This window comes from Macrobrachium nipponense, chromosome 27 (assembly GCF_015104395.2).
Source record: "Macrobrachium nipponense isolate FS-2020 chromosome 27, ASM1510439v2, whole genome shotgun sequence".
In the NCBI taxonomy this organism is placed as follows: domain Eukaryota; kingdom Metazoa; phylum Arthropoda; class Malacostraca; order Decapoda; family Palaemonidae; genus Macrobrachium; species Macrobrachium nipponense.
The window spans coordinates 72,887,767-72,912,766 of record NC_087216.1 but is presented as its reverse complement, the minus strand read 5'-3'; the positions used below and the strand labels follow the sequence as shown (position 1 = coordinate 72,912,766).

The 25,000-nt window shown below is 36.7% G+C and overlaps 1 protein-coding gene and 1 long non-coding RNA gene across 3 annotated transcripts in view; one reads left to right on the top strand and one right to left on the bottom strand.

The window, feature by feature from the left end:
* The window catches only part of LOC135201087 (TWiK family of potassium channels protein 7-like), a 182,895-nt gene that overhangs the window by 27,080 nt on the left and 130,815 nt on the right, over positions 1–25,000 (top strand). For both annotated transcript variants that reach the window (XM_064229976.1, XM_064229977.1), the window contains exon 2: positions 7,472–8,492. In XM_064229976.1, the coding sequence (XP_064086046.1) occupies positions 7,970–8,492 (523 nt within the window). In that variant the 5' untranslated portion in view covers positions 7,472–7,969. The remainder of the gene's footprint in view (positions 1–7,471; positions 8,493–25,000) is intronic.
* LOC135201088 (uncharacterized) lies at positions 8,477–14,230 on the bottom strand. The gene is made up of 3 exons (XR_010311448.1): positions 14,098–14,230; positions 13,514–13,541; positions 8,477–8,643 (listed from the first exon to the last, which is right to left on the bottom strand). It is a non-coding gene; the product is annotated as an uncharacterized LOC135201088 (long non-coding RNA).

The window sequence follows — 25,000 nt, the reverse complement described above, 5'->3', positions numbered from 1 at the left end:
ATTTTTTTCCCCGGACGGAAGTTTGGTAGGGAACTCAACTCAAGTTAATATATTTTATTTATTTCACGTATTTCATATATTCAATTCATGGTCGCGTCGTTGTTCTGTTCTATGTATGTATGTATGTATGTATGTATGTATGTATGTATGGATATATATATATAATATATATATATATATATATATATATATATATGTGTGTGGTGTGTGTGTGTGTGTGTGTGTATTTATATATAATGTATATGTATTTATATATATATATATATATATATATATATATATATATATATATATACATATATATATATATAAATCATATAACATTACCTTGATTCATATACATTATATCGAGCTACAAATATCCTTTAATATCTAATTCGCTCTACCTATGAATTGATATATTTTCATATATGCTTAACCGAAGGGGAATTTTTTTAGGCGATAAGAGATTTGCCGGCTGACGGGCGCGAACCATCAACACCTTCAAATCCAGGACAACATTCATATATATAAGAATTTTTCTTTCACATCACCTTGATTCATATTAAGCTACAAATGTCCTTTAATATCCAAGTCGCTCAACCTCGGAATTAATATATTTTCATATGTTAAACGAATGTGAATTCTTTTAGTTGAAAATAATATCGTTCTCTTTTATTCGAACCAGCGTACAGCGGACAGAGGAGAAATGAGGACTTCAGAGTTGTTACCGACTCGGCCAACAAGTGAGGTATAAGTTGATATACTGATTCCGAGGTAGAGCGAGTTGGACATTAAAGGGTGTTTGTAACTTGATGCATAATATATACATATACATATATATACAGGGTGTTTCGAAATTAGAGCCCCCCTCTACAGCATAAACTAAAATTGATATGGACGAAAACAAAAGTAATTCAGAACAGGTATTCATTTAAGTTTCTCTCGAGTATTTAATATTTTGTGTGGTATGATTCCCGCAAATCGCAAAAAAGCTGAGACTCAAACTCCATTTCCCTGAGCACTTCGGTCACCTCTCTTCGCAGGTCGTTGAGGCTTGGTATGCCATCATAGGTCACTGTGTGGGCTTCAACACGATCCTTTAAGATACTACCAATGTTTTCACACACTTTAAGGTCAGGGGAGCTACCTGGAAATTCACTTGACGAGAAGAAATCGATACCACTGTTTCGAAGCCGCTCCTGTGTCTGAAGAGCCTTGAAACATGGTGCCTTATCATGCAAAATTGTGACTTCTTCAACAGATAACACATTTTCAGGATCTTTGAGGAAAGAAAATACTCCACCAGTCAGCACAGTTTCTCTGAAGTATTCCCCATTCCATGACTGTCCTTTTTCTTTGATGATCCACATTAACTGTTTGGCTGTGAAACAGAGAAAAATTCCCAAACATTCAGGAAATTTCACAACTTGGCGATAGTGCACGTCATCGCTGATATCATCCAACTTTGCAGCCCAAATGATGTCATTTTTATGATTTGGCTTCCTGACTGTGTAAATGAAGAATTCATCTGATGTGGCAACATGGAGAAAGTCAGCTTCATCCCAAACTTTAAGAAATGAACCACAAAACCATACACAGTCTTCTCTCTGTTGCTGAGGGATGTTGGGCTTACTGATAACATGAAATGGCTCGATACCAGATTTTTTCAACTTACGATATACAGCAATATAACTTCTCTGCTTTCCCCTTTTTGTTTTAGTTCAAGTGCCAATTTATGTAAAGACTTTCTTGGTCTACCCACTGCCTCAGCTTTGATGTCTTTTGACTCCTGAGAAAGGACTTTAGGCCTTCTAAGATTCTCACTCTTTTTGCAATGACAGTCATATGGATTTTGTTCCAGTTTCTTTTAACAAAGGATTCGTCTCTTTTAATGTATTAAGCTATCCAGGAACGTGAAATGAAGGATGCGTCAGCACCTCTGGCCTCTCTGAAGGTTATAGCCCGTATTCGGTCAATCCATCTGATTTCCTCCAAGTCGTTAGCCATGGCTGTATCGAACTCCGCCACTCAGTCTGAAAATACAAGAAATGTAAAATGAAAAATAGCTTAATAGAAACTTAAGATAATGTGCTTGGAGATAGGCTATAGCAGAAAACTTTATAACTTTCTATTTGGTCTGTGGAGGAAGGGGAGGGGCCTCTAATTTCGAAACACCCGGTATATATCGGCTCAAAGATTTACGAGACCGTTTAATAATAGGACGGGGATTTGACTATTGACTGGTCGGTGATGAATTGGCGTTTTTTTTTATTTATCTATTTTTTTACCGTGATAAAAGTGCATATTTCAAGATAAGTTTTTATCACAGAATGAATCAATGTCCTTCAGAATAATCTATCACTATTTATTTACATTAAGTTGCAGTTTTTTTATTATTATTATTATTATTTTATTACTTATTATTATATTATTATTATTATTATTATTATTATTATTATTATTACTGTTACTTATTATTATTATTATTATTATTATTATTATTATTACCTATTATTATTAGTGTCTGTTACTTCCTAATATTCTTGCACCAATTTTCGTATAGTCAATATAGGAATATATATATATATATATATATATATATATATATATATATATATATATCATATAAGTATATATATACACTATATATATATTATATAAATACATATATATATATATATCATATATATATATATATATATATATATATATATATATATATATATACACACATACTTACATACATACACACACACACACACACACACACACGCACACACACATAATATACACAAACGTTCCTCATTATCGCTATCGGGCAATCAGCCTAAATACCAACGAATTAGGCGTTGTGCATAAATACCCCATTGTGTAATCTCACTCCGCCTTACAGAATTGCGGGTGTATGCAGTATGCAAATTGCTCGCTAAAGGCCAGACAGACGCATCGTTGCATTTCCTGCCTGCAAGCGCCTCTCTCTCTCTCTCTCTCTCTCTCTCTCTCTCTCTCTCTCTCTCTCTCGGCCATTTTGTTAAAAGGTACACGCGACTGAAGAGTGAGATGGAGGTATTATTATTATTATTATTATTATTATTATTATTATTATTATTATTATTATTATTATTATTATTATTAATATAACAGTACTATTATTATTATTATTATTAATATTATTATTATTATTATTATTATTATTATTATTATTTTATTATTATTATTATTATTATTATCTCTCTCTCTCTCTCTCTCTCTCTCTCTCTCTCTCTCTCTCTCTCTCTCTCTCTCTCTCTCTCTCTCTCTCTGTCAATTTGCGTTGCTAAAAGTGTTAAAAGGTTCAAGCGACTGAAGAGTAAGATGGAGGTATTATTATTATTAATTATTATTATTATTATTATTATTATTATTATTATTATCAGGACACTTGGTACCGACCTACGCTAGCGTCTGCATCTTGGATGAGGTCCAGATAGCCAGCCACTGTGTTCTATGATTTGTTGAATATGGATTCTCTCTCTCTCTCTCTCTCTCTCTCTCTCTCTCTCTCTCTCTCTCTCTTTGTCTGTCTTTCCGGTAGGCCTGCGTTCGATCCCTGTGCCAGTGATATAAGTATGTATGTTTTTATATGGATGTATGTGTGTATCTATTTTTAATGTATACATGTATATTTGAATATATATTTTATACTCGCATATATACATCTTTATTTATATATATATATATATTTTATATATATATATATATATATATTATATAATATATATATATATATATATATATATACGTATATATATGCAATATACGTATATATATTATTAACTTACACTTATATATATGTATATATAATAATATACATTTGTAGATATTTGTATGTAAGTATACATAAACATACGCATATATACTTGGCAATTCCAAAAAGCAAATAATAAGCTATATTTTTTATTATATTTACAAAATATATTTTTGTTTTTATATTTAAATATCATATAACACAGAGACAGAGATTCCCTTGCTGAAGTGTTTTAAAGGATTTCGCTGCATAGGTATTGACAGGTACTAACACTTCCCCCCCTCCCCCCCCTGGACACCCCAACCCCCCCAAACCCTACACAGAAATATATGAAATTAATTAGATGGTACAGAGAGAGAGAGAGAGAGAGAGAGAGAGAGAGAGAGAGAGAGAGAAATGAATGAAATTTATCAAATTTCAAACTTGGAGAAATACAATTTAAAAAAAAAAGAAAAAACTGACTAAACCAACCAGAAAAAATTCTTTAAAATATCGATATTTTCTAATATAAATTGTAAAATATAGTTTTTTTTTTTTTGCAAAAGATCTTCAAAATATCGATTTTGTTTCTGAACGAAATTATAAAATATAGATTTTTTTTGCTACCATTGACCAAAAGATCTTCAAAATATCGATTTTGTTTCTGAACGAAATTATAAAATATAGATTTTTTGCTACCATTGACAAAAAGATCTTCAAAATATCGATTTTTTTCTCATAATTATAAAACATTTTTTTCCACAATTAAAAACATAGACTTTTTCTGAGGAAAATATAAAACATATTATTTATTTCGCACAATTTTAAAAAATCATATCAATTTATTCCCCACAATTTAAAATTAATCTTCAAATTATCGATTAGAAAAAAAAAACAATAAAATATTCAAGGAAAAATTAAATCATATCAATTTATTTCCCCCAAATTAAAAAAAAAAATCATCAAGGCTACGCGAATAGAGTCTGTGCTGGGGAGAGAGAGAGAGAGAGAGAGAGAGAGAGAGAGAGAGAGAGAGAGAGAGAGAGATTTCTGGCCAGCTTCCAGTCTGGAAGGTATGAACGCATCTCCCACGCTCCACTAATCCTAGCAAAGTCTGGAGACTACGTCATGGAACTAAGAAAATAAAATAACTTTTCGGTCTACAGTAAGTCTTCAGCCCCCCTTTTTCTAGCCCAGACCAGACGAACGAGAGAGAGAGAGAGAGAGAATGAAGGAAATATAACGGAAGTAAAAATTTCCCAGTGGAGATCTCGACAGATTTTTTTTTTATTTAAAACCCTATCTATTATTTTAGTACACTTTAACATATATCTTTCTTTTTATTCTATCAATAGCAAGACATAGAGCCGACACAGAAGACGCTATATATTAAGTAGCAGAACAGAATATACAATTCAGGCCAAAGACCAAGCGCTGGGACCTATGAGGTCATTCAGTAGAAAGGTTTGAAAGGCATAACAACTGTTTAAAGAAGGTGGAGAATGAGATGGAAGAAAGAGCATATGATCGGAGGTACAGTACAGATAATAGTCAGGGGGGGTATGCCCCCCGCTACCTTCATGCTTTAACTACCATTCATATTTTCACTGATTACAAACATCTCCTCCAATTGGAATCTGAGAAGTTCAAGAGATGATATTTCACTTAAATTTTTATCCATTCATTAATCTGTTATTTTTTCTGTTTTGCTAATAAGTGAATTTCTCTTTCTGTGATTCCCATTTCATTCTGTTAATTTTTCTCATTGAATGCTATTATATTCTTTGAAATAATAAAAACAATCATTATAATAATAATAATAATAATAATAATAATAATAATAATAGTCTTTGGAAACTTGAATTCCAAGTCAGTGACCCTTTGGTGGGCTTGTTCCATATGAATAGGGCTCATCTTTCTATATAATAATAATAATAATAATAATAATAATAATAATAATAATAATAATAATAATAATAATAATAATAAACAAGTGGGTCACTTGATATCTGAAGTACAGCAACGAATATGGAACTCATTTTAAAAACCGCTGGATAAAGCCATCTCTTTAATAGAGAGGGGCTCTTTAAGACCCCTAACCCCTACCTCAACCCCACCCCCTTCCCACAATACTCCCTCCCAACTCAAAACCCAACCGGATTCCCGCTCTATCAAGGACGTAGTATTTCCTACCGCGAGATTTGGCACTTTCGTCCTCTTTAAGTGAATGCCACTTTTAGAGATGATCTCTTTAAATTTCCAGAGGTTACTGGGGGGTTCTCTTTAAGTCTGCATCTTACTGGGGGTTCTCTTGAAGTGCCAGAGCTTACTGGGGTTCTATTAAAGCTTATTGTAGGTTCTCTTGAAGTGCCATAGCTTACTGGGGTTCTCTTTTAAGTTTATAGCTTACTGGGGTTCTCTTGAAGTGCAAGAGATTACTGGTGGTTCTCTTCAAGTATCAGAGCTCACTGGGGTTCTACCTTCTTATTTATTGTTATTGTAACAATTAGAGTTGGTTATAGAAACAAAAAAATTCCAGGTTAAAAAAAAAAAGTCATGTACACAAAGAACTAATTAATTAATTACACGCGTGATTCTATGAATCATGTCCTTCCCACGTAAATCATTAACACTCTCTCTCTCTCTCTCTCTCTCTCTCTCTCTCTCTCTCTCTCTCTCTCTCTCTGTGTAGAAATCCAAAAAAGTCATAACTACAATCTACCATTTTTATTTATTCATCTACTCACCGGAAAATTTCAGCAGATCGAAAAATTTAGTGCTAAGGATAATTAGGTCCTAAGTGTATTATATAGGTCATGATGAGGTTATATAGGTCATGGTGAAGTTATATAGGTCACGGGAGAGATATGCAGATCATGGCAGAGTTATAGGTTATGGTAGGGGTATTCAAGTCATGGTAAGGATATATAGTTCACACACTGGTATATACAGGTCATAGTAAATGTATATAGGTCACGAAGAGGTTATATAGGTCACGGGAGAGATATGCAGGTCATGGCAGAGTTATAGGTTAAGGTAGGGGTATTCAAGTCATGGTAAGGATATATAGTTCACACACGGGTATATAGGCCATGGTAATGGTATATAGGTCATGGTGAGTATATATAGGTCACGGAGGTGTTACATAGGACATGGGACAAAAAAAGGGCGAGGGTAAAACAATCTCACAAACAAACAAACAAAGGAAAAAAGTGTAAATCAGCGTCACAAACAAAGTACAAAAAAAAAAAAAAAAAAAAAAAAAAAAAAAAAAAAAAAAAAAAAAAAAAAAAAAAAAACTAAGCAAAAAATCCTAATTGTCTCCGCTTTTAATCAAAGTGACGGACTCTATTTTAATTAGTCATTTAGTCAGACGAGGGGAGGGGAAGGGGACCGGGGGTGAGGGTGGCTGGGGGGGGGGGGGGATTTAAGGGTAATTAGGAGGTGGGTAGAAGGTATGATATCAAAGTCAGCCCGCCCAGCAGGTGTTCATTGTTGATCATTAAAGCGATTCTTCTTCTTCTTCTTCTTCAGTTTCATTGAATCTATAATGGAGCTTCAAAGAGAGAGAGAGAGAGAGAGAGAGAGAGAGAATTTAGACAGTTGTAGATGCATCCACATTTGCGTCTAGTTTTATGAACGATAACACAATGTATACAAGTGAAATATTTTGGTGAATTGAAATATATATATTTTATGAATAAATTTTTTATTTCTCCACAGGTTACTAGGCCTACTTCCGTAGTGATTGGTGAATCTGTTAACGATGCCATACGGACTATTACATAGGTCTATAATTCCCTTATAGGTCTATCTAAGATTCGCTCTGTTCTAGGTCACATCAAAGTTGAAAACAGAAAAGAGAGACGGAGTTCTTTATTATGTTTATCATTGCTTAAGGATCCATGACGGTTTGGTGTTACAGTGAGCAGAAAATATATAGAAAGTTTGACAAGAAAAACACATAAGACAGGTTTTTTTATTTTTAAAGTGGTGCTGTTCAAAATAAACCGATCAAAAATGGATTGGCACGACGAAGCAGCCACTAGGTCTAGTAGTAGCAGCTACCAGGACACAATCAAACCTGTTAGATCCGTCTTAGACTGGTAGTGTCTGGGGGATACAGGGGTCAAAAAGTGTCACCCCCTCCCCCCCCTCCTCTCTTCTGTACCGCCCACGCCCTTGGGGTCTCACAACCCACATCCCAAACTCCACAGAACCATGGACGTTCCGAGGACCACAGACCTGCCGGCGCTGCAGTACACACATAGGTCTAGCAGACCGACGGGCCGCTGCTCGCTATGTTGCTCCCGCCTGGCCTCCATCGTCTGCTCCAACTTCGGCGTCTGCGCCCTGGTCCTCCTGTACACCGTGGCGGGAGCCTTCGTCTTCACCACCATCGAAGGGGGCGGGGACATGGCCATAAGGCTAGACCCTCTTCACGGAGGCCCCGCGCCCCCCAGGGACTCGGCCGTGGTGGATTCCCTGAGGCAGCACGCCAGGGGTCTGCAGCATGAGACGGTGGAGCACCTCTGGACGATCACAGAGTCCCTGAACATCCTCTACAGGGACAACTGGACGCGGGTGGCGGAGCAGGAGCTCATCAAGTTCAGCGAGAAGCTCCTCACCAGGTTCCGCGAGGAGCACACGCCGCCCAATCCCGCCCCGACCACCGCCCAGGCCTCTTACCAGTGGACCTTCGCCGGGTCGTTCCTCTACTCGCTGACGGTCATCACCACTATAGGTAAGTGAACATTGATGTCCTCTGATCTTAACCCTACGCTTTGAGTCATCACCAATATAGCCAAGTGTACATTGATGTCCTCTGTTCCCTTAAAGCAGCGTTTTTCAAAGTGTGGGTTCTCGACTTTTCAGTGGCTTAAGCGAGATAAAATCTGTAGAGATAGAAAATTTAAATAAAATAAAAAACTCAGAAGTGGTTGCAAAGTATACAACCGAAATCGACTCTCTCTCTCTCTCTCTCTCTCTCTCTCTCTCTCTCTTCTCTCATCTCTCTCTCTCTCTCTCTCTCTCCTTTGAATCTTTAGCTATTATCAAACAAGTTTTGGTTAAGTTTTAATATCCAGTTTTTATCAACTCCTCTGGCAATCAACAAACCCATCAACAACAACAACAAAACACACATACTAGTCTTGAACAAGGTTCTCCGATTGAATGGAACGGAGTTGTCAACAGTTTTTTTACATAATATTTTTTTTTTTTTACTAATTTTGCATAGCATGACTTTCCCATTTCTTCTCAGTCTTTACAATTGTATTTTTTGTTTCAACTCTGGCAATCAACAAACCCCAGTTTTTTTTACATAATTTTAATTTTTTTTTTTTTTTTTTTTTTACTAACTTTTCCATTTCATCTCAGTCTTTACAATATTTGTTTGTTTTACTCCGCACTTCTAAGATATGGAGGTCCGCTCGTATTATGTTTTATCTTTTTTTCCAGGTAGACGGAGATGATAATATGTTCCCTGGAGTGAATCTCTTAGATATGCTTTTGAATTTCGTATCTGTCACGTATTTTGCCATCGGTTATTTATGCAGGTATAAGTTTTTTATATATTAAATTTAAATGGGGATTAATATACTCGAAATCCGAAAATTACGAGTAACCACACCTGGATGATAGGTATTTGCTAGTTTTTTTTTTTTATTCAGTCATATTTTATAAAATTTTGTATTTACCCTTTTTAGTCTTCTAAAATGAAAACTGTTGAGAAGGCTTTTTCTGTCCGCCCTCAGATCTTTAAAACTACTCATTCTAGAGGGCTGCAAATTGGCTTGTTGATCACCCACCCTCCAATCACCAAGCACACCAAATTGCAGCCCTCTAGCCTCAGTAGTATTTATTATATTTAAGGTTAAAGTTAGCCAAAATCGAACATCCAGACAATATAGGCCAGGCCACCTACGGGCCGTGGTTTAAAGTTTCATGGGTCGCGGCTCATACAGCATTACACACTGAGAACACCGAAACTGTAGTTGTCGTTATAAATGCTAATGATGACAGTCAAGTCGAATTATAATAAGTTATAATCATGCGTAAGGACTACTTAAGATATAATTTTCACTTATAACTACCACTGTTAAGTGACTATTGTCTGCGTTATATCCCCATTTACAATGTAAGCGTCCTATAATATTCTGGTTGGTTTTATTTGGAATTTTGTGGAAAGTTCATCAAAAATACGATCTTTATTACACAAAAAGAATAAGTTCCCTTAAGTCCTCCTGACTTGCATCTGTACAATAACTGCAAATTTTTAAGTAGATTACCCATACGACTTAGAAAGGGTCCCACACATAGGCTTACTTCCCAAACCAGGACACGGAACGTAGAGTGAATATTTCTTTCATTCACTAGACAAACATCAGAGCTCCAAACTACTTATAAGACTCAGAAAGGGTCCCACATAAGCCTACCAAAACACTGAACGTAGAGCCAACGTACCTCTAGTCACTAGACAAAAATAAAGCCCCAGATTACCCACGTAAGACTCAAGACAGTATCCCACACATAGGCCTACTTCCGAAGCCAAACCCCAAGAGTAGAACGAAATGTCCCAAACATAGTCCTACTTCCTAAACCAAACCCCAAAAGTAGAACGAAATGTCGCTCCATTCACCAGACGAAAATAGAGCCCCGGAATAGTTTACTAAAACCAGATCACAGAATTATTGACTAGAAAAGAAAGGTCGGGAGAGACAGACTACAAAAAAAGAAGAGTAGGCGGTTTGAGATCGATACCTCTTGGTCGCTTTTTGGACTCCAGCGTCGAGTCTCTTGACACTTCCTTTTAGACCCCTATGGTCACTGGAACTGAAACTGGAACTTTCTGCCAGTGGCATCTGGAATTCAAATCTTGGACACCCATGCAAGTACTGATTATAATAGCAGGTAGGTATGGGGCCTCACGGCTCTGAATGAAAGCGATGTCGCGCATTATGTTACTGCTCTGAGAGAGAGAGAGAGAGAGAGAGAGAGAGAGAGAGAGAGAGAGAGAGAGAGCTAATTAACTCTGTACGTACCCACCTACGCGTCACCAGCTAAGATGTGCTAGTACTAAACATGGCGGAAGCTCTATGGGACGCTGTGATTAGTACTAGCCCCTCGAGGTTCAAAGTACTATATACATCCATTTCTATATATTTCTATATATCAATAAACGAAAAGCCTGTGAGAAATAACCACCCCCCCCCCCCCCCCCATCCCCCAACACAAAAACAAGATGTGGTTCATAATTACGACCACCGAAATGTGAATGAAAAGGTCAGTGATTACGCAAGCACTTGGTCTCTGGTGGGCCTGCCACATTCCAGTTCTACCAGAGATTCTAATGTCACGGAGAGAGAGAGAGAGAGAGAGAGAGAGAGAGAGAGAGAGAGAGAGAGAGAGAGAGAGAGTGACTCCTTCTGCATTATAGAACAGGCTCAGAGAAACAAATTCTTCCATTATAGAGCAGGCTGAGAGAGAGAGAACCTCCTGCATTATAGAACAAGCGTTGCTTTTTCGCAGAATTTAATGGAAGTACCCCCACCTGATTACAATTTGTCATGCACGTAGGTTTAATGTCCCATTATTAATAAAATGAGACCTTATAAAATAATAACTTGATTCGAACTTCATAAAGATTAAATTTCAAATTATCATCATTCCCGGTTCTGATAAAAATAATAACCAGTTGATAATTTCCTGCTAGTTATAGCTTAGAAAAAACTCTATATGGAAATCAATTTTAGGAATAAAAGCAATCCTTCCTTCAGGCACTGACAGAAATGTTCACATCACCTAAATGCTAAATGAAAGCCAAGTTAATATTAGGCGTACCCAAGAGTGCTAAAACCTTGAATTGACCTCATAAACGACCTCATAAGGTCATAAGAGGTCAACAGATGCCGAGGGGAACTACAAAACCGTCAATTTGCCAAAGCTGTTTAGCTATTCCATAGCATAGTCTAGCATTAATTTCTCAATACACAAAAGTGGCTTGCTAGACTCACATACCTAGGCCTAGGTCTGTCTATTGTATCAACAGTGAAAAAGATATTTTGTTCATTGTAACAAGGTTATAATTGGTCACAGGTGCCAATCAAAATCACGGGAGGTCAGTTTGGCCAAGGATGTTCAGCAATGCCATAGCAGAGACTAGCATCAAGTTTAAGACACTCAAGTGACTGGTTGGCTCACATACCTGGACATAGGTCTATAGAATCAGTGAAAATAGAGGCCTGTTTATTGTATCACTGGCAAAAACATATAATTTAATAAAGTTTGAATCTTTAAAAACTACTGACAAGTGAGTTACGCTAATTGGAACTACAAACGAATGAAATTATAATGTTGAATATTTTCAAATTGCCAAAAACAAAATTCTTATCTAAATGACAACAAGTGATTTACCTTAAATCTTGAAATGGTTGAAACAATGCATTGCTATTTAAACAATGCATTGCTAATATGTTAAATTTTCTATTTGAAAACATTTCAAAAGTTTGAAGCAATGCATTGCTAATATGTTAAAATTTCCATCTGAAAACACTTTCAAAAGTTTGAAGCAATGCATTGCTAATATGTTAAATTTTCTATCTGAAAACATTTCAAAAGTTTGAAGCATTGCATTGCTAATATGTTAAAATTTCCATCTGAAAACATTTTTAAAAGTTTGAAGCAATACATTGCTAATATGTTAAATTTTCTATCTGAAAACTGTTCTAAAGTTGCAAAACACAAAAAGCAAAAGGTTTTATTGTACCTTAACACTAAAATAGCAATACTGAACTTCTTTGATTAAAATATTTATAAAAACAAAATTTATCCAGAGTAAAACCGACTTCAAATCTCGAGAAATATTAAAGATGGCTTAGGTTAAACTATTTCAAGGCAAACTTAACACCAAATTTTAAATACAAAACTAACAAGTTACTTTAGAGGCCTCGACCAATAACTGCAAAATTTCTAGAGAACCAAAAATCATTTAGACTCGAAAATAAGAAATCAAGTAATTAAGTTACCTTACAAATCTTTAAAAAAACTGAAAAGATTCTTTAAGTGAACAGACGTTAGGACTAAAATCTGCAAAATGTCTAGAAAACCAAAAATTTAGACTATAATTAAGTTACTTTACAAATCTCTAAAAAAAATTGAAAAGAATCTTAACTGAAATTACGTAAACGTCTGAAAAGGGTTACACCGATTCACTTAAAACCTGAAATAAAAGAAACAAACACTCCCACCACCCACCCCTCGCCCATAGGTCCGAAGACCTATGGGACAGGGTATGGCAGGCTCCTCCAACCCCCCTGGCAACCGCCCCTGTAGGGGTGGAGGTAAAAAAAATAAGCAAGACAGATGGTTGGTTGGCATACATGCAAAGTTTTATATATCAATGAACGGTCGGTTGGTTTATAAAATAAATAAATAAAAACTTTTATATCTAACCTCTGGGTATTAAACCAATCCTGGGAAGGGAAGTAGACAATTTTATGTTCATCTTGAAATCATTTCTGGCTTGAGAATTTTAGACTCAAGTTGAATATCTCTTAACAACAAGTAGGGTCTTTGAGTAGCCTAGTTCCGAATTCACAAGTACATAAAGAAGTATTTAGAAATTTTTCATTTAAAAGCAGTATATAAGGATTGTCTTAAATTTAATAAAAATAAGTATAGCCAGCATTGTCTATAGAAGACTCAAAGTACACATAATTTCAGTATAGCAATGTTTGACGCCAAAGTCACGTGAGGTTTACGTACCTTTACGTACCGTCAGGCTTCTCTGGACCTGAAGAGCAATTAAAATTTTTAGTAAAGAAATAATGGTGCGTGATATATGGCAGCTAAGGTTTCACAGAATGCAGAATGAAAGTTAAAATGAAAGACCACCAAAAGGATTACTCGTTGTCCACAATGTGCAGGACAGAGATGATGTTGGTACTCGTCGGTACCACAGCAATTTCTTTTGGGGGAAATATGACAGGAATTATTAAAAATGTCACAAATAAGCTTGATTAGACTAAAATCTTAAAAGTATAAATGAAAATTGGGGTGAATATGAATTAAAAATGTCGGTAATCAAGTCTAAAAGTATTATTTTAACGTCATAAATGTAATAGCTAAGTGAGCAAACAAAAGCAAAACTAGGCCTATATATAGCAAGCCTTCACATGAACTTAAGAAACTTGAGTACAAACTAAGCTCATCAAAACAAGCCTTTTAACAAAGTAAACAAATCCTAGAAGTAGTACCTCTATAACATGAAATAAACTCGACTATTATTGAAAGTACGAAGTTAAAATATTAACAGAATGTAAACTTAACCACGCTGAAACTAGACCTACCTCGATACCACGAACGAAAAATCTAGCCCTAAGATACACCGGTACGAATTATTCCCGTAATTCCCGATTTCCATCGCGTAGGAACGAATGAAATGAGTAAGAATCCACGAATCACTAAAGTAGATGATTCCCACGAGCCGATAACCCAACAATTGGACGATCTACTCGTCGACAAAAACCTGCCAAGGATCACGGAGTCAGTTCTTTTGAAACTGGGACTGTTCCCTACAGAGACCAATGCGTCCTTGGGTCTTTCTGTTCAACTTGAAAAGATTATGGTAATTTTTGTCTTTAATTCTTCGGTTCTGCGTTTAAATGGCTGGATTCTTTAAGTGATTTATTATCGAAATAGTTAAACTAGACCACTGGATTATATTTATATCATAACAGATAACTTTGTTGATAATTCCATGGGAAAATGTAAGCGTTCTTCAGCGTGTTAAGATAAACAGTCACGCTGGAAAGAGAGCTATTTTATAAGTAAATACCTTATGTAGTCTTACATTTTAAATATATTACGCATTCTTACATTCTAAATACCTAGCGTAGTCCTTTGTTTTGAGTGTCCTATGAAGTCTTACATTTCAACATTTTATGATGTCTTATGCTTTGAGTATCTTACGTAATCTCACATTTTAAATATCTTACGTAGTCTCACATCTTAAATATCTTACCCACTCTTACGTTCTAAGTAACTTACGTAGTCTTACGTTTTACGGAACATCTCGTCACAAACGACGTTTGATCTCAGCTACTCCTATCAAAACTATGTCTAAAGAAAAAGGCAGGAATTAAATGAAAATAAAACCGGATGTGTGACTGTATAGTGGACTGGGTGATCTTAGGAGGTTGGGGTGAGGTGGGCTGGAATAGGATTGGGCTTGTTAGGTGGGGTTGATTTGGAGGCGTGGGGTGGTGGGTGGGTGGGTGCCTGGGTGGGCGTTTAAGTGGGGTGTCGTCAGTGTTATATACCTTCCCTGATACCACTTGTCTGTCGAATTCAGTTGAAGACTCGTTTCTCTAGACCCATAGAAAAACCTGCTACAAGATTGCTTTAGAACATAGCTGGTTTAATAGTACTTACAGAATAAACTTAGGCAAAGATAGCAAATATATAGACATAAAACTATGTCAGCTATATATGCGAGTAGAGCAATATTTAAACACCTTATTCTATGAACCGCAACGTCAGGATAATCAAATATGCGTACGTTTCCTCGTCTCCATTTCACTAGACCTATCATTTCACTAGGCCTATTGCGAGGGAAGATATTATAGAAGCTGCTCTATAATAAACCGTAACACCAACGATCATATGATTCTGAATAGTTAGTTCCCTCACTATAAAATTCTATATTAATGAAAATGTGATCTATCAAGAAGCAATACGGCCGGTGGTAAAATCACAGGGAAAAAATCAATAGAAAAAAAGTCACAATTTTGCCCAGGAAAAAAAGTCGCAGGGAAAAAAAGTCACATTCATCTATGGAGACCGATAGTAATTCATAATATTTCTTTGGGGAGGTCATCATTGTTATGATAATTACTGTCTTTTGTTTATGTTTGTACGGAATTCGCCCAACGGGGTGGTACTAAACACGCCTTCAAAGGTGGATGGATACAATTACCGGATGGTTCCCGTCGCAATTTAGACCAAGAAACGGATTCATCTCTCGTGTAGTTGCAGAACATAGCGAATGAATCGTGCAACAGCGGATCAATGCATTCAGTTCGCCGTAGTTGGTACATCATCAGCGAATGAGTGTTTACCTTTAAGCAGGAAGTCAATTAGCGATGTCAGCTGAGCGGAGAATAGGCTAAAATAAAAACAAAAATATCTCCCTTGACATTTTGCCAGCCAATCTTTATGCTTAATTCAGATGGCGCCTAACGTATTTAGCGGATGACTGAAGTCGCTCGGCTTATCTCATCTCACACGCCTTATTGTGACTCGTTAAGAGTCGCTAAGTATTTGGATTGTCGTTTGTAAATTACTTTAGTTTATAGTAGCGATGGTTCATGCGTCTAGGACTGGGGCTTCGTCGAGCTTCGACATTCATGGAATGCGCCCTAGTTAGCGGTCTATAAGTCGCTTCGTCACCCTCGAAGGTTTAAGGACTATTCTCTCTCTCTCTCTCTCTCTCTCTCTCTCTCTGACACCACTAGTCTCATATTTGAACCTGAAGGCTTTGTGTCTTCAAGGACCGTAGGCCTAAGTCCTAAAATCGACCTCTTCCTCCTCCTACCCAACGCCCCGTTACTGTGGGCGTTGGTGGGGGGGAGGGGGCGTCTTCAGGGGGCCATGGGCGGGCGAGGGAGAAGAGGCGAATAAGTGACACAAAGAATTAAAGAAACTGAAATAATCCTAAAATTCGCAGTGTGTTTACACGCTCTCATGTATAGGCCGTCGCTCGTATCTGCGGGTCTCAGTGGGACCCACCCCCGCCCCAAGATGGGTCTACTTATGGCGTGCGTCTAGTTAAGCAACGAATGGAGTTGAACAGCTTCCGCAGGCGGACACCCATCTAAGTTGTGACCGGACCCGACGTGGCTTTAAATTCACAGCCGGCGTTAGAGAGGCGCTCAGGAGAGAGAGAGAGAGAGAGAGAGAGAGAGAGAGAGACTAGATCAATGGGATAAAACACGGCGCTTTGGGTGAGGTTACGAAACAGTTTCTTTTTTCTCTCTCTCTCTCTCTTGGTGACGTCACGAAAAGAAACATGACGATCGACCGGACGGAGTTAAGAAACACACACACACACACACACACACACACACACACACACACACAAGCAACACTTAAGTGCGCTCAAGGGACAGAATGAGTGAGAGAAAAAACAATGAGAGAGAGAGAGAGAGAGAGAGAGAGAGAGAGAGAGAGAGAGAGAGAGAGAGGACAATTATTTCTTTCGAACTTTTCGTATCATCTTCAGTGAGTCAATCTTCCGGTCTCGTTAAAATGGTTGAAAGTTGAACTTCTATCAGACAATTGTTGACTGAGCTCTCTCTCTCTCTCTCTCTCTTTCTCTCTCTCTCTCTCTAAGATGGTCATAGTACTACAGAGGTTATTGGACTATCACAGCACAGAGTCTAAGGTGTAAGAATGTAATCCTAGGCTTATAGAACAGGATATCAGTTTGAGCGAATTTTAACATCTAAATGATGATGGTACTACTGTTTAACCCTCAAACTATACTCTGTTTTTTTCCATCTGTCCATCCGCCTGTGGTGTTTTTGCATGGTAACACTGCGTCCCGGGCTTTAAATAGTTACGCTAAGTGTAAGGTTTAGGTAAATAAAAGATATCTGGGTGTACATTTGCAACTGAAAAGTGTTTTAATAATTTACTGTATGCGAATTACACCGTTAATATTCGAAATAGGATATTGTTATTATTGTTGAATGAAAGCTGAATGTAACTCTAAAGCCCGGGACGCAGTGTTACCATACACAAACACCACAGGCGGATGGACAGATGAAAAAAAACAGAGTATAGTGTAGTTATCTTACTCTTTCTTCTTTTGTTTATTGTTCCTAAGAGCGTCAACAATTCAAAATTATTTTCTGCAAAAAATATGCAAAATTAACTAAGGATAGTCAATAGCATATGGAACCAGCATCAATTTATGGTACTAGCAAGAGCATATGGTTTTAGCCACAGCTTTATGGTATTAGCAACAGCCTATGGCACTAGCAATTAGAGATTATCATTAATTCTCTCTCTCTCTCTCTCTCTCTCTCTCTCTCTCTCTCTCTCTCTCTCTTTGAGACCTGGAATTCCTCAGATCAGTTTTGCCAAAATACAGGACAATTTCTCGATTCCAGCTTCCATGTCCTGGAATTCCTCCGATCCCCTTTTTGCGAAAACATAAGTCGCCCTCTTGAATCCAGGTATTCCAGGCTCTGGAAATGGCTGCCAAAGTTTGTTTAGTAGTTCCCTCTAGTCGTTGGAGGTTTCCAGGCCCGTGGGTTACTGGAACGAGTTGATACTTCCAGGGTGCGAGGGACTTTCCAGCAAGTTCATTTGGGCTTCGTTTGTTGTTTTCAAAAGTGATTCCTGTGGTTTTATTGTGACTAAGTGTTATTTTTTGCTACGGCTGTTTTAGACCTGATGGAGTCTATATTAACAGCTACAGTTGATATCAATTTTAATAATGATAATGTTCTAAAATTATAGTGATCTGTAAAACAATGAGAATTGTCATAATATTGAAGAAAAAAAAATAATAATGACGGCGAAAATGGTGCCAATAAATATTTCTTTTGGCTGTCTATAACTTCATTTGAATGTCACGAAATCTTGAACAAAAAATGGCGTGATCCAACCTCCAGCTTACTTGAAACTCGTGCAAGATTTTCCCCTCACGCATAAGTCGTAAACATTATATTTCTAACTTTTAACGTGAATTAAAACGTGCTAAAATCTACGGTCAAATAGAGCCTTGTTTCACCAACGAAAGTTACAGTAAATATGTTATATTTTATTAGCAATAATTCTTATGTACTGTTTAATATTCACATTATATATTTCTTACATTTTCATTCTCATAAATAAACCACAAATATCCTAATCTAAAATTCCTGTATCTGTGACTCAACGCGAAACACATTTTCAGACCTTTTTTAGGCTCTTCCATAGACCTTTCCTACCTCCCCAACAACAACAAAAGAGCTTGTAAGGCTTATTCCCCGAGTAAGTGACTATATAGAGGCAACTGGTATTTCACTTATATATTCCAACGCAGTATCTTTTAAAAGTAAACTAAAACAGCATAGGCCTATCGAATCTTCAAAACTGCTTTTTCAAAGTACTTAACTATTCCAGCATAGGCCTAAGGGGATATTAGTGTACGATGGCCTTAAACTTGGGATACCCATTAGGCCTATACGGATCTAGTACTTAATTATTAAAGTAGGTTTTTTTTCAAGATTCAGATGTTTTGTGTAAATAGTAAGGAACAGTGTGATAACACAATACAGAAATATTAGTCGCTATTAAAATTCTCTCTCTCTCTCTCTCTCTCTCTCTCTCTCTATATTATAAGAAATATATATATATAAATATATATAAATATATACACTATATATATTTATATATATATATTTATATATATATATATATATATGATATATAAATATAGAGAGATGAGGAGAGAGAGGGGAGAGAGAGGAGCGAGAGAGAGAGAGAGAGAGAGAGAGAGAGCTAAAATCACTAAAATGGCACAATTAGGTGTCTCGAATATATAGTATATAAGTGTTTGACTCCTGAATCTTAGAGCCTTTCAGAGCCTCGACCGTCTCTTATAAAGTTTTATGTTCATTGACGCTTACAAACAAACTCTCTCAACAACACCCCCCTCCCCCAACCTCCCAACCCCAAACACCCACGTAGATCCTGTGTACTCTATAACTATAGTATCTTTGGCCAAGACACAAGTTCCCGGGACCTTTTCCTTCCGCCAGGACCCACAAACTTTAGCTGACTTTTTTCGGGACTCGGTGTAATTTAATCTCCAACGCCTTGGAACAATAAGCTTTGGCTCTATATAAAGCTCTATGCTGTGGCTCTATAAGATTTGACTCTATACGCTTTGGCTGTATAAGCTCTATGCTTTGGCTCTATAAGTTTTGACTCTGTATGCTTTGGCTGTATAAGCTCTATGCTGTGGCTCTCTAACTTTTGACTCTACTCTATGCTTTGGATCTATAAGCTATGGCTCTATAAGTTTTGACTCTATATTCTTTGGCTCTATAAGCTCTATGCTTTGGCTCTATAGGTTTTGGCTCTATATGCTGTGGCTCTATAAGTTTTAATCCAATACGGCTTTAGCTCTATAAAGCTCTGCTGTGCTCTATAAGTTTAATCCATAGGCATTTCCTTTGGCTCTATAAGCTCTTTGTGCTTGTGGGGCTCTATAAGTTTGAACTCCTTATATGCTTTTGGCTCTATAAAAATGGGGGGGGGGGGGGGGACCTCTAATGCTCTTGCACTTTGGCTCTATAAAAGCCCACCTATGCTTTGGCTTTATAAGTTTTGACTCTATAAGCTTAGGCCCTATCAGCTCTATGCTTTGGCTCTATATGTTTTGACTCTATATACTTTGGCTCTATAAGCTCTATTCTGTGGCTCTATAAGTTTTGACTCTATATGCTTTGGCTCTATAAGCTCTATGATGGGGCTCTATATGTTTTAAATCTATATGTTTTGGCTCTATAAGCTCTATGATGGGGCTCTATATGTTTTAACTCTATATGTTTTGGCTCTATAAGCTCTATGCTGTGGCACTATAAGCTGTATGCTGTGGCTCTATAAGTTTTGACTCTATATGCTTTGGCTCTATAAGCTCTATGCTTTGGCTCTATAAGTTTTGACTCTATATGTTTAAGCTCTATGCTTTGGCTCTATAAGTTTTGACTCTATATGTTTAAGCTCTATAAGATCTATGCTTTGACTCTATAAGTTTAAGCTCTATATGCTTTGGCTCTATAAGTTTTGACTCTATATGCTTTGGCTCTATAAGTTTTCACTCTATATGTTTAAGCTCTATTAGATATATGCACTGACTCTATAAGTTTTGACTATATATGTTAAAGCTCTACAAGCTTTGGCTCTATAAGTTTTTAATCTATAGGCTTTGGCTGTATAAGCTCTATAATTTGGCTCTATAAGTTTGGACTCTATATGCTCTTATGTGCTTAGCTCTATAGATTTTGACACTATACATTTTTGGCACTACACTCTGGCTCCATAAACATTGACTCTATAAGGCTTTGCTCTATAAACTCTGATTTTTTTAGTTTCTTGCTCTATAAGCTTTTGTCTTTGTGTATAGAAGCTATTGACTCTATAAGCCTCTGGCTTAGGTTCTACAGGATTTTGAGGCTATGTTTGGACTCTATAATCATTCTATATATAAGATCTGGCTCTATAAATTTTTGGCTTTATAAGCTACATTCCTCTGCTCTTCTGCTCTATAAGCATTTGTCTCTGCATTCGAGCTCTATAAAGCTATACACTTTTGGCTCTATAAGAGCGTAGGCTCTATGTAAATACGCTTTTGCTCTCTGTTCGGGCGCTTTCTTTGCTCTCAAAATTGGAATTGATGACAGGTTCCAAATCTGCTTTGGTAGAGAGAGAGAGAGAGAGAGAGAGAGAGAGAGAGAGAGAGAGAGAGAGATGGAAATTCCGCTTTAGTGCATTAAGCCAAGCAGTGCAGACGATAGGACCCCTTTACTAATACGGAACGGCTCCTTCGGGCGTTTCAGAAGATGAGGTTGGTTGGTTAGAGGGGAGAGAGGGAGGTAGGGAGGGAGAAGGTACATTCCACGAAAAATGAGTTAGCTACTCACGGATGCATGAAATAGCCCGGTTACCCCGAGGGTGGCATCTTGCGTACGCAAATATACATACATACATACATATATACTACATACATACATATACATACATACGTATCCAATATTCGCTCATGGTATGTTTATAAAGATGGAATTGCAGTTTTCACTTATATTTTCATGTATTTGGTTTCAAAATCGAATCCAGTATACATACATACATACATACATACACATACATACATACGAATCCTGTTTTAAAAGATGGAACTGTGGTTATTGTTTATATTTTCATTTATATTTTCATGTATTTGGTTTCAAAATTGAATCCAATATACATACATACATACATACATACATACATACATACATACATACATACATACATTCATACAAATATACATACATATCCAATATTCGCCCTTGAACGTATGTTTATAAAGATGGAATAGTTGTTTTTACTTATATTTTCAGGTATTTGGTTTCAAAATCGAATCCAGTTTACATACATACATACATACATACATACATACTTCGTACATACATCATACATACAAAATATTGTACCTATGCAAACTATCTTCGGCACAATTGAGTTCTCTGTACAGGTTGTAATTCTGTACGAAACTCTGCCACGGCCAATGAAACCCTCGGCCGGCCGTGGTGGCCCTGCGTTAGTTGCGATGCCAGGCGTACGATCACGAGCAACCTTAACCTGAAATAGAATAAAAACTACCGAGGCTAGAGGGCTGCAATTTGGGTATGTTTGATGATTGGAGGGTGGATGATCAACTTGACAAATTGCAGCCCTCTAGCCTCGGTTTTTAAGATATGAGCGCGGAGAGAAAAAGTGGGAACAGAAAAAAGTGCGGACGGACAGGCAAAGCCACTCAATAGATTCCTTATACAGAAAAAAAAAAGTTCTATGAAAGACAAACACGCGTCTATCCAAAAAAAAAAAAAAAAAAAGAAAAAAAAAAAAAAAAAAAATAAAAATAAAAAACACTCACTCTCCCTCTTTCTCTCCCTCTTATTCTCTCCCCCCCCCCCCCCCCCCCCCCCCCCACCCCCCCCCCCCCCCCCCACCCTGTCTCCGTCTTTCAAAAACGTGAGAAACTAAAGTTCCAATTAAGCAATTCTAGGAAGCATTATTCTCCACACTTTTATATCTTCCTAGAAACGTAATGGTCTCTGTGCAAATCCTGGGAGAGTTATTTTTGACTAATTTTCGACTAATTTTCTATTGTTTTAGTTTTTGTTTTTGTTTTTTTTTTAGTTTTTTGTAGTTATTTTTTAAAGTTTTTTTCGAGTTATTGTTAAGTTATTTTTCAGATACTTCCAATTTTATTCTAAATTTCTGAGTTATTTTGAATTATTGCTAAATTAGTTTTTAGTTATTTTCAAGTTTTTTTTATTTTCGAGTTATTCAAGAGTTATTTTTTTATATACGAGTTATTTTCCAGTTACTTGTGAGTTATTTTTTGTTATTCATGAGTTATTTTTAAGGTATTCTTCAGTTATTTCCGAGCAATTTTAGAGTTATTTTCGAATTATTATTTAAATTATTTTGTATTTAGTATTAATTATATTTTTAGGTATGTTCGAGTTATTTTTTTACTTTTTTTTATTTCTTAGTAATTTTTGAGTCCGAGAATATATATATATATATATATATATATATATATAATATATATATATATATATATATAATATTTCTTTATTTCTAAATACAGTTATCATCTTCAGTTAAAGCTATCACCTATTTTTATATCTCCAGCTAAAACTTCTCATAACAATGTTTCGTTTCATGTGTTTTCATTTTGTTATTTATTTTAATTCCATCGAAAGCTTGAACACGCTTTGTATTCAAGCGTTTGGGAGCTCACTCTCCTTCCTCGTACAACGCGTATATTGACTCTCTCTCTCTCTCTCTCTCTCTCTCTCTCTCTCTCTCTCTCTCTCTCTCTCTCTCTCAACCATTTTCAATACCGGCCCTTGGCCCGGATAAGTACATAACAGAAACCGCGATCTGGCCAAGGGCTTAAAGATTATACAGTATATACCTCGAATCCATTACTCAAATACGGCCCGCCAGTTGAGACGACCACCTTATGTTTACTCAAAGGCGTTTCTTCTTAAGAGTTGCCAGATATCGCTTTAGCCTGGAGGGATGATGATGATGGATTCCAGAGGTCACCGGACGGTTCCGGAAATACAAAGGCAAAGCTACGTACGCGCTGGATTATTCCCCGGATTACACAGTCCTGGATTGTGTCTGGAGTGTTGTGTGACTCTTGAACGAAAGCCTCATCTGGAATGTGTCTGGAATGTTATGTGACTGGAAAGAAAGCTGCTTCTGGAATGTGTCTGGAATGTCTGGAATGTTGCTGAATCTGGAATGTGTCTGAAATGTCATGTGACTGGAAAAAAATCTCCATCTTGAATGTTTCTGGAATGTTATGTGACTCTGGAAAAAGCTGCATATGGAATGTGTCTGGAATGTTATGTGACTCTGGAAAGAAAGCTGCTTCTGGAATGTGTCTGGAATGTTATGTGACTGGAAAAAACTGAATCTGGAATGTGTCTGGAATGTCTGGAATTTTACGTGACTCTGGAAAGAAATCTGCTTCTGGAATGTGCCTGGAATGTTGTGTGACTCTGGAAAAAAACTGTTTTTGGAATGTGTCTGGAATATTAGGTAACTCCTGGAGAGAAGCTGATCTGAAAGCTAATGGAAATCGCAGGAAGTCTTTCACTCAAGTAGGAGCTGGAACGTTCTGGAAAGTCGCCAGCTTAAGCGAAGCTATCAGTGAGATTTAAGTTGCAAATGAAGCTTTCCAGTTATACTGGGCCTGGAACTTTCCAGCGGGCGACTGGTTAGCATGAATATGGAACGTGGGCTTTAGGTGCAAGTGAATTTAATCTGAACGTTTTGGAAAGATTAGTCAAGATTAAGCTGGGAACACATAGCTGGAACTGGAATTATCGAGTAAGCTTAAAGTCGAGGTTTAGTTTGAAGGCTTGGAAGGCTTGTGGAAGGGGTACCAGTCACGATTGTTTAGCTTTGAATTAGATTAATCATTTTTACCGAATTTATTTGGCTTTGGTAGGCAACGATTTCTTACAATTACTTGCTCTTCGTCTTAGGCAGGACCTGTTTTTATCATTACTGAAAACAGATACCTGCTTCATTCATTTTTCTTTGTTTTTGAGTCTTCTATTGGTCTTTAATAGTTCGTAATCTCGAACATTCACTGCAGGAGGTATGTGGTTTACTTAAACCACTTACGTATAGTATATTATCATTATTAAGATGAAACTCATTCATACGAACAAGCCCACCAAAGGGACCACTGACTTGAAATTCAAAATGTTTTAAAATAATATTATGCTGTCCATTAGGAAGAAATAAGAGGAGGTAAAGGGAAATGCAGAAAGGAATGATCCCTCATAATAAAAAAAATAGTAATAATAATAAATTAATATAGATAAAAATGTATTAAAATGCAAACGTTCTTTATGCAATGGCAATACAGCAAATTCCAAAATCTCTCTCTCTCTCTCTCTC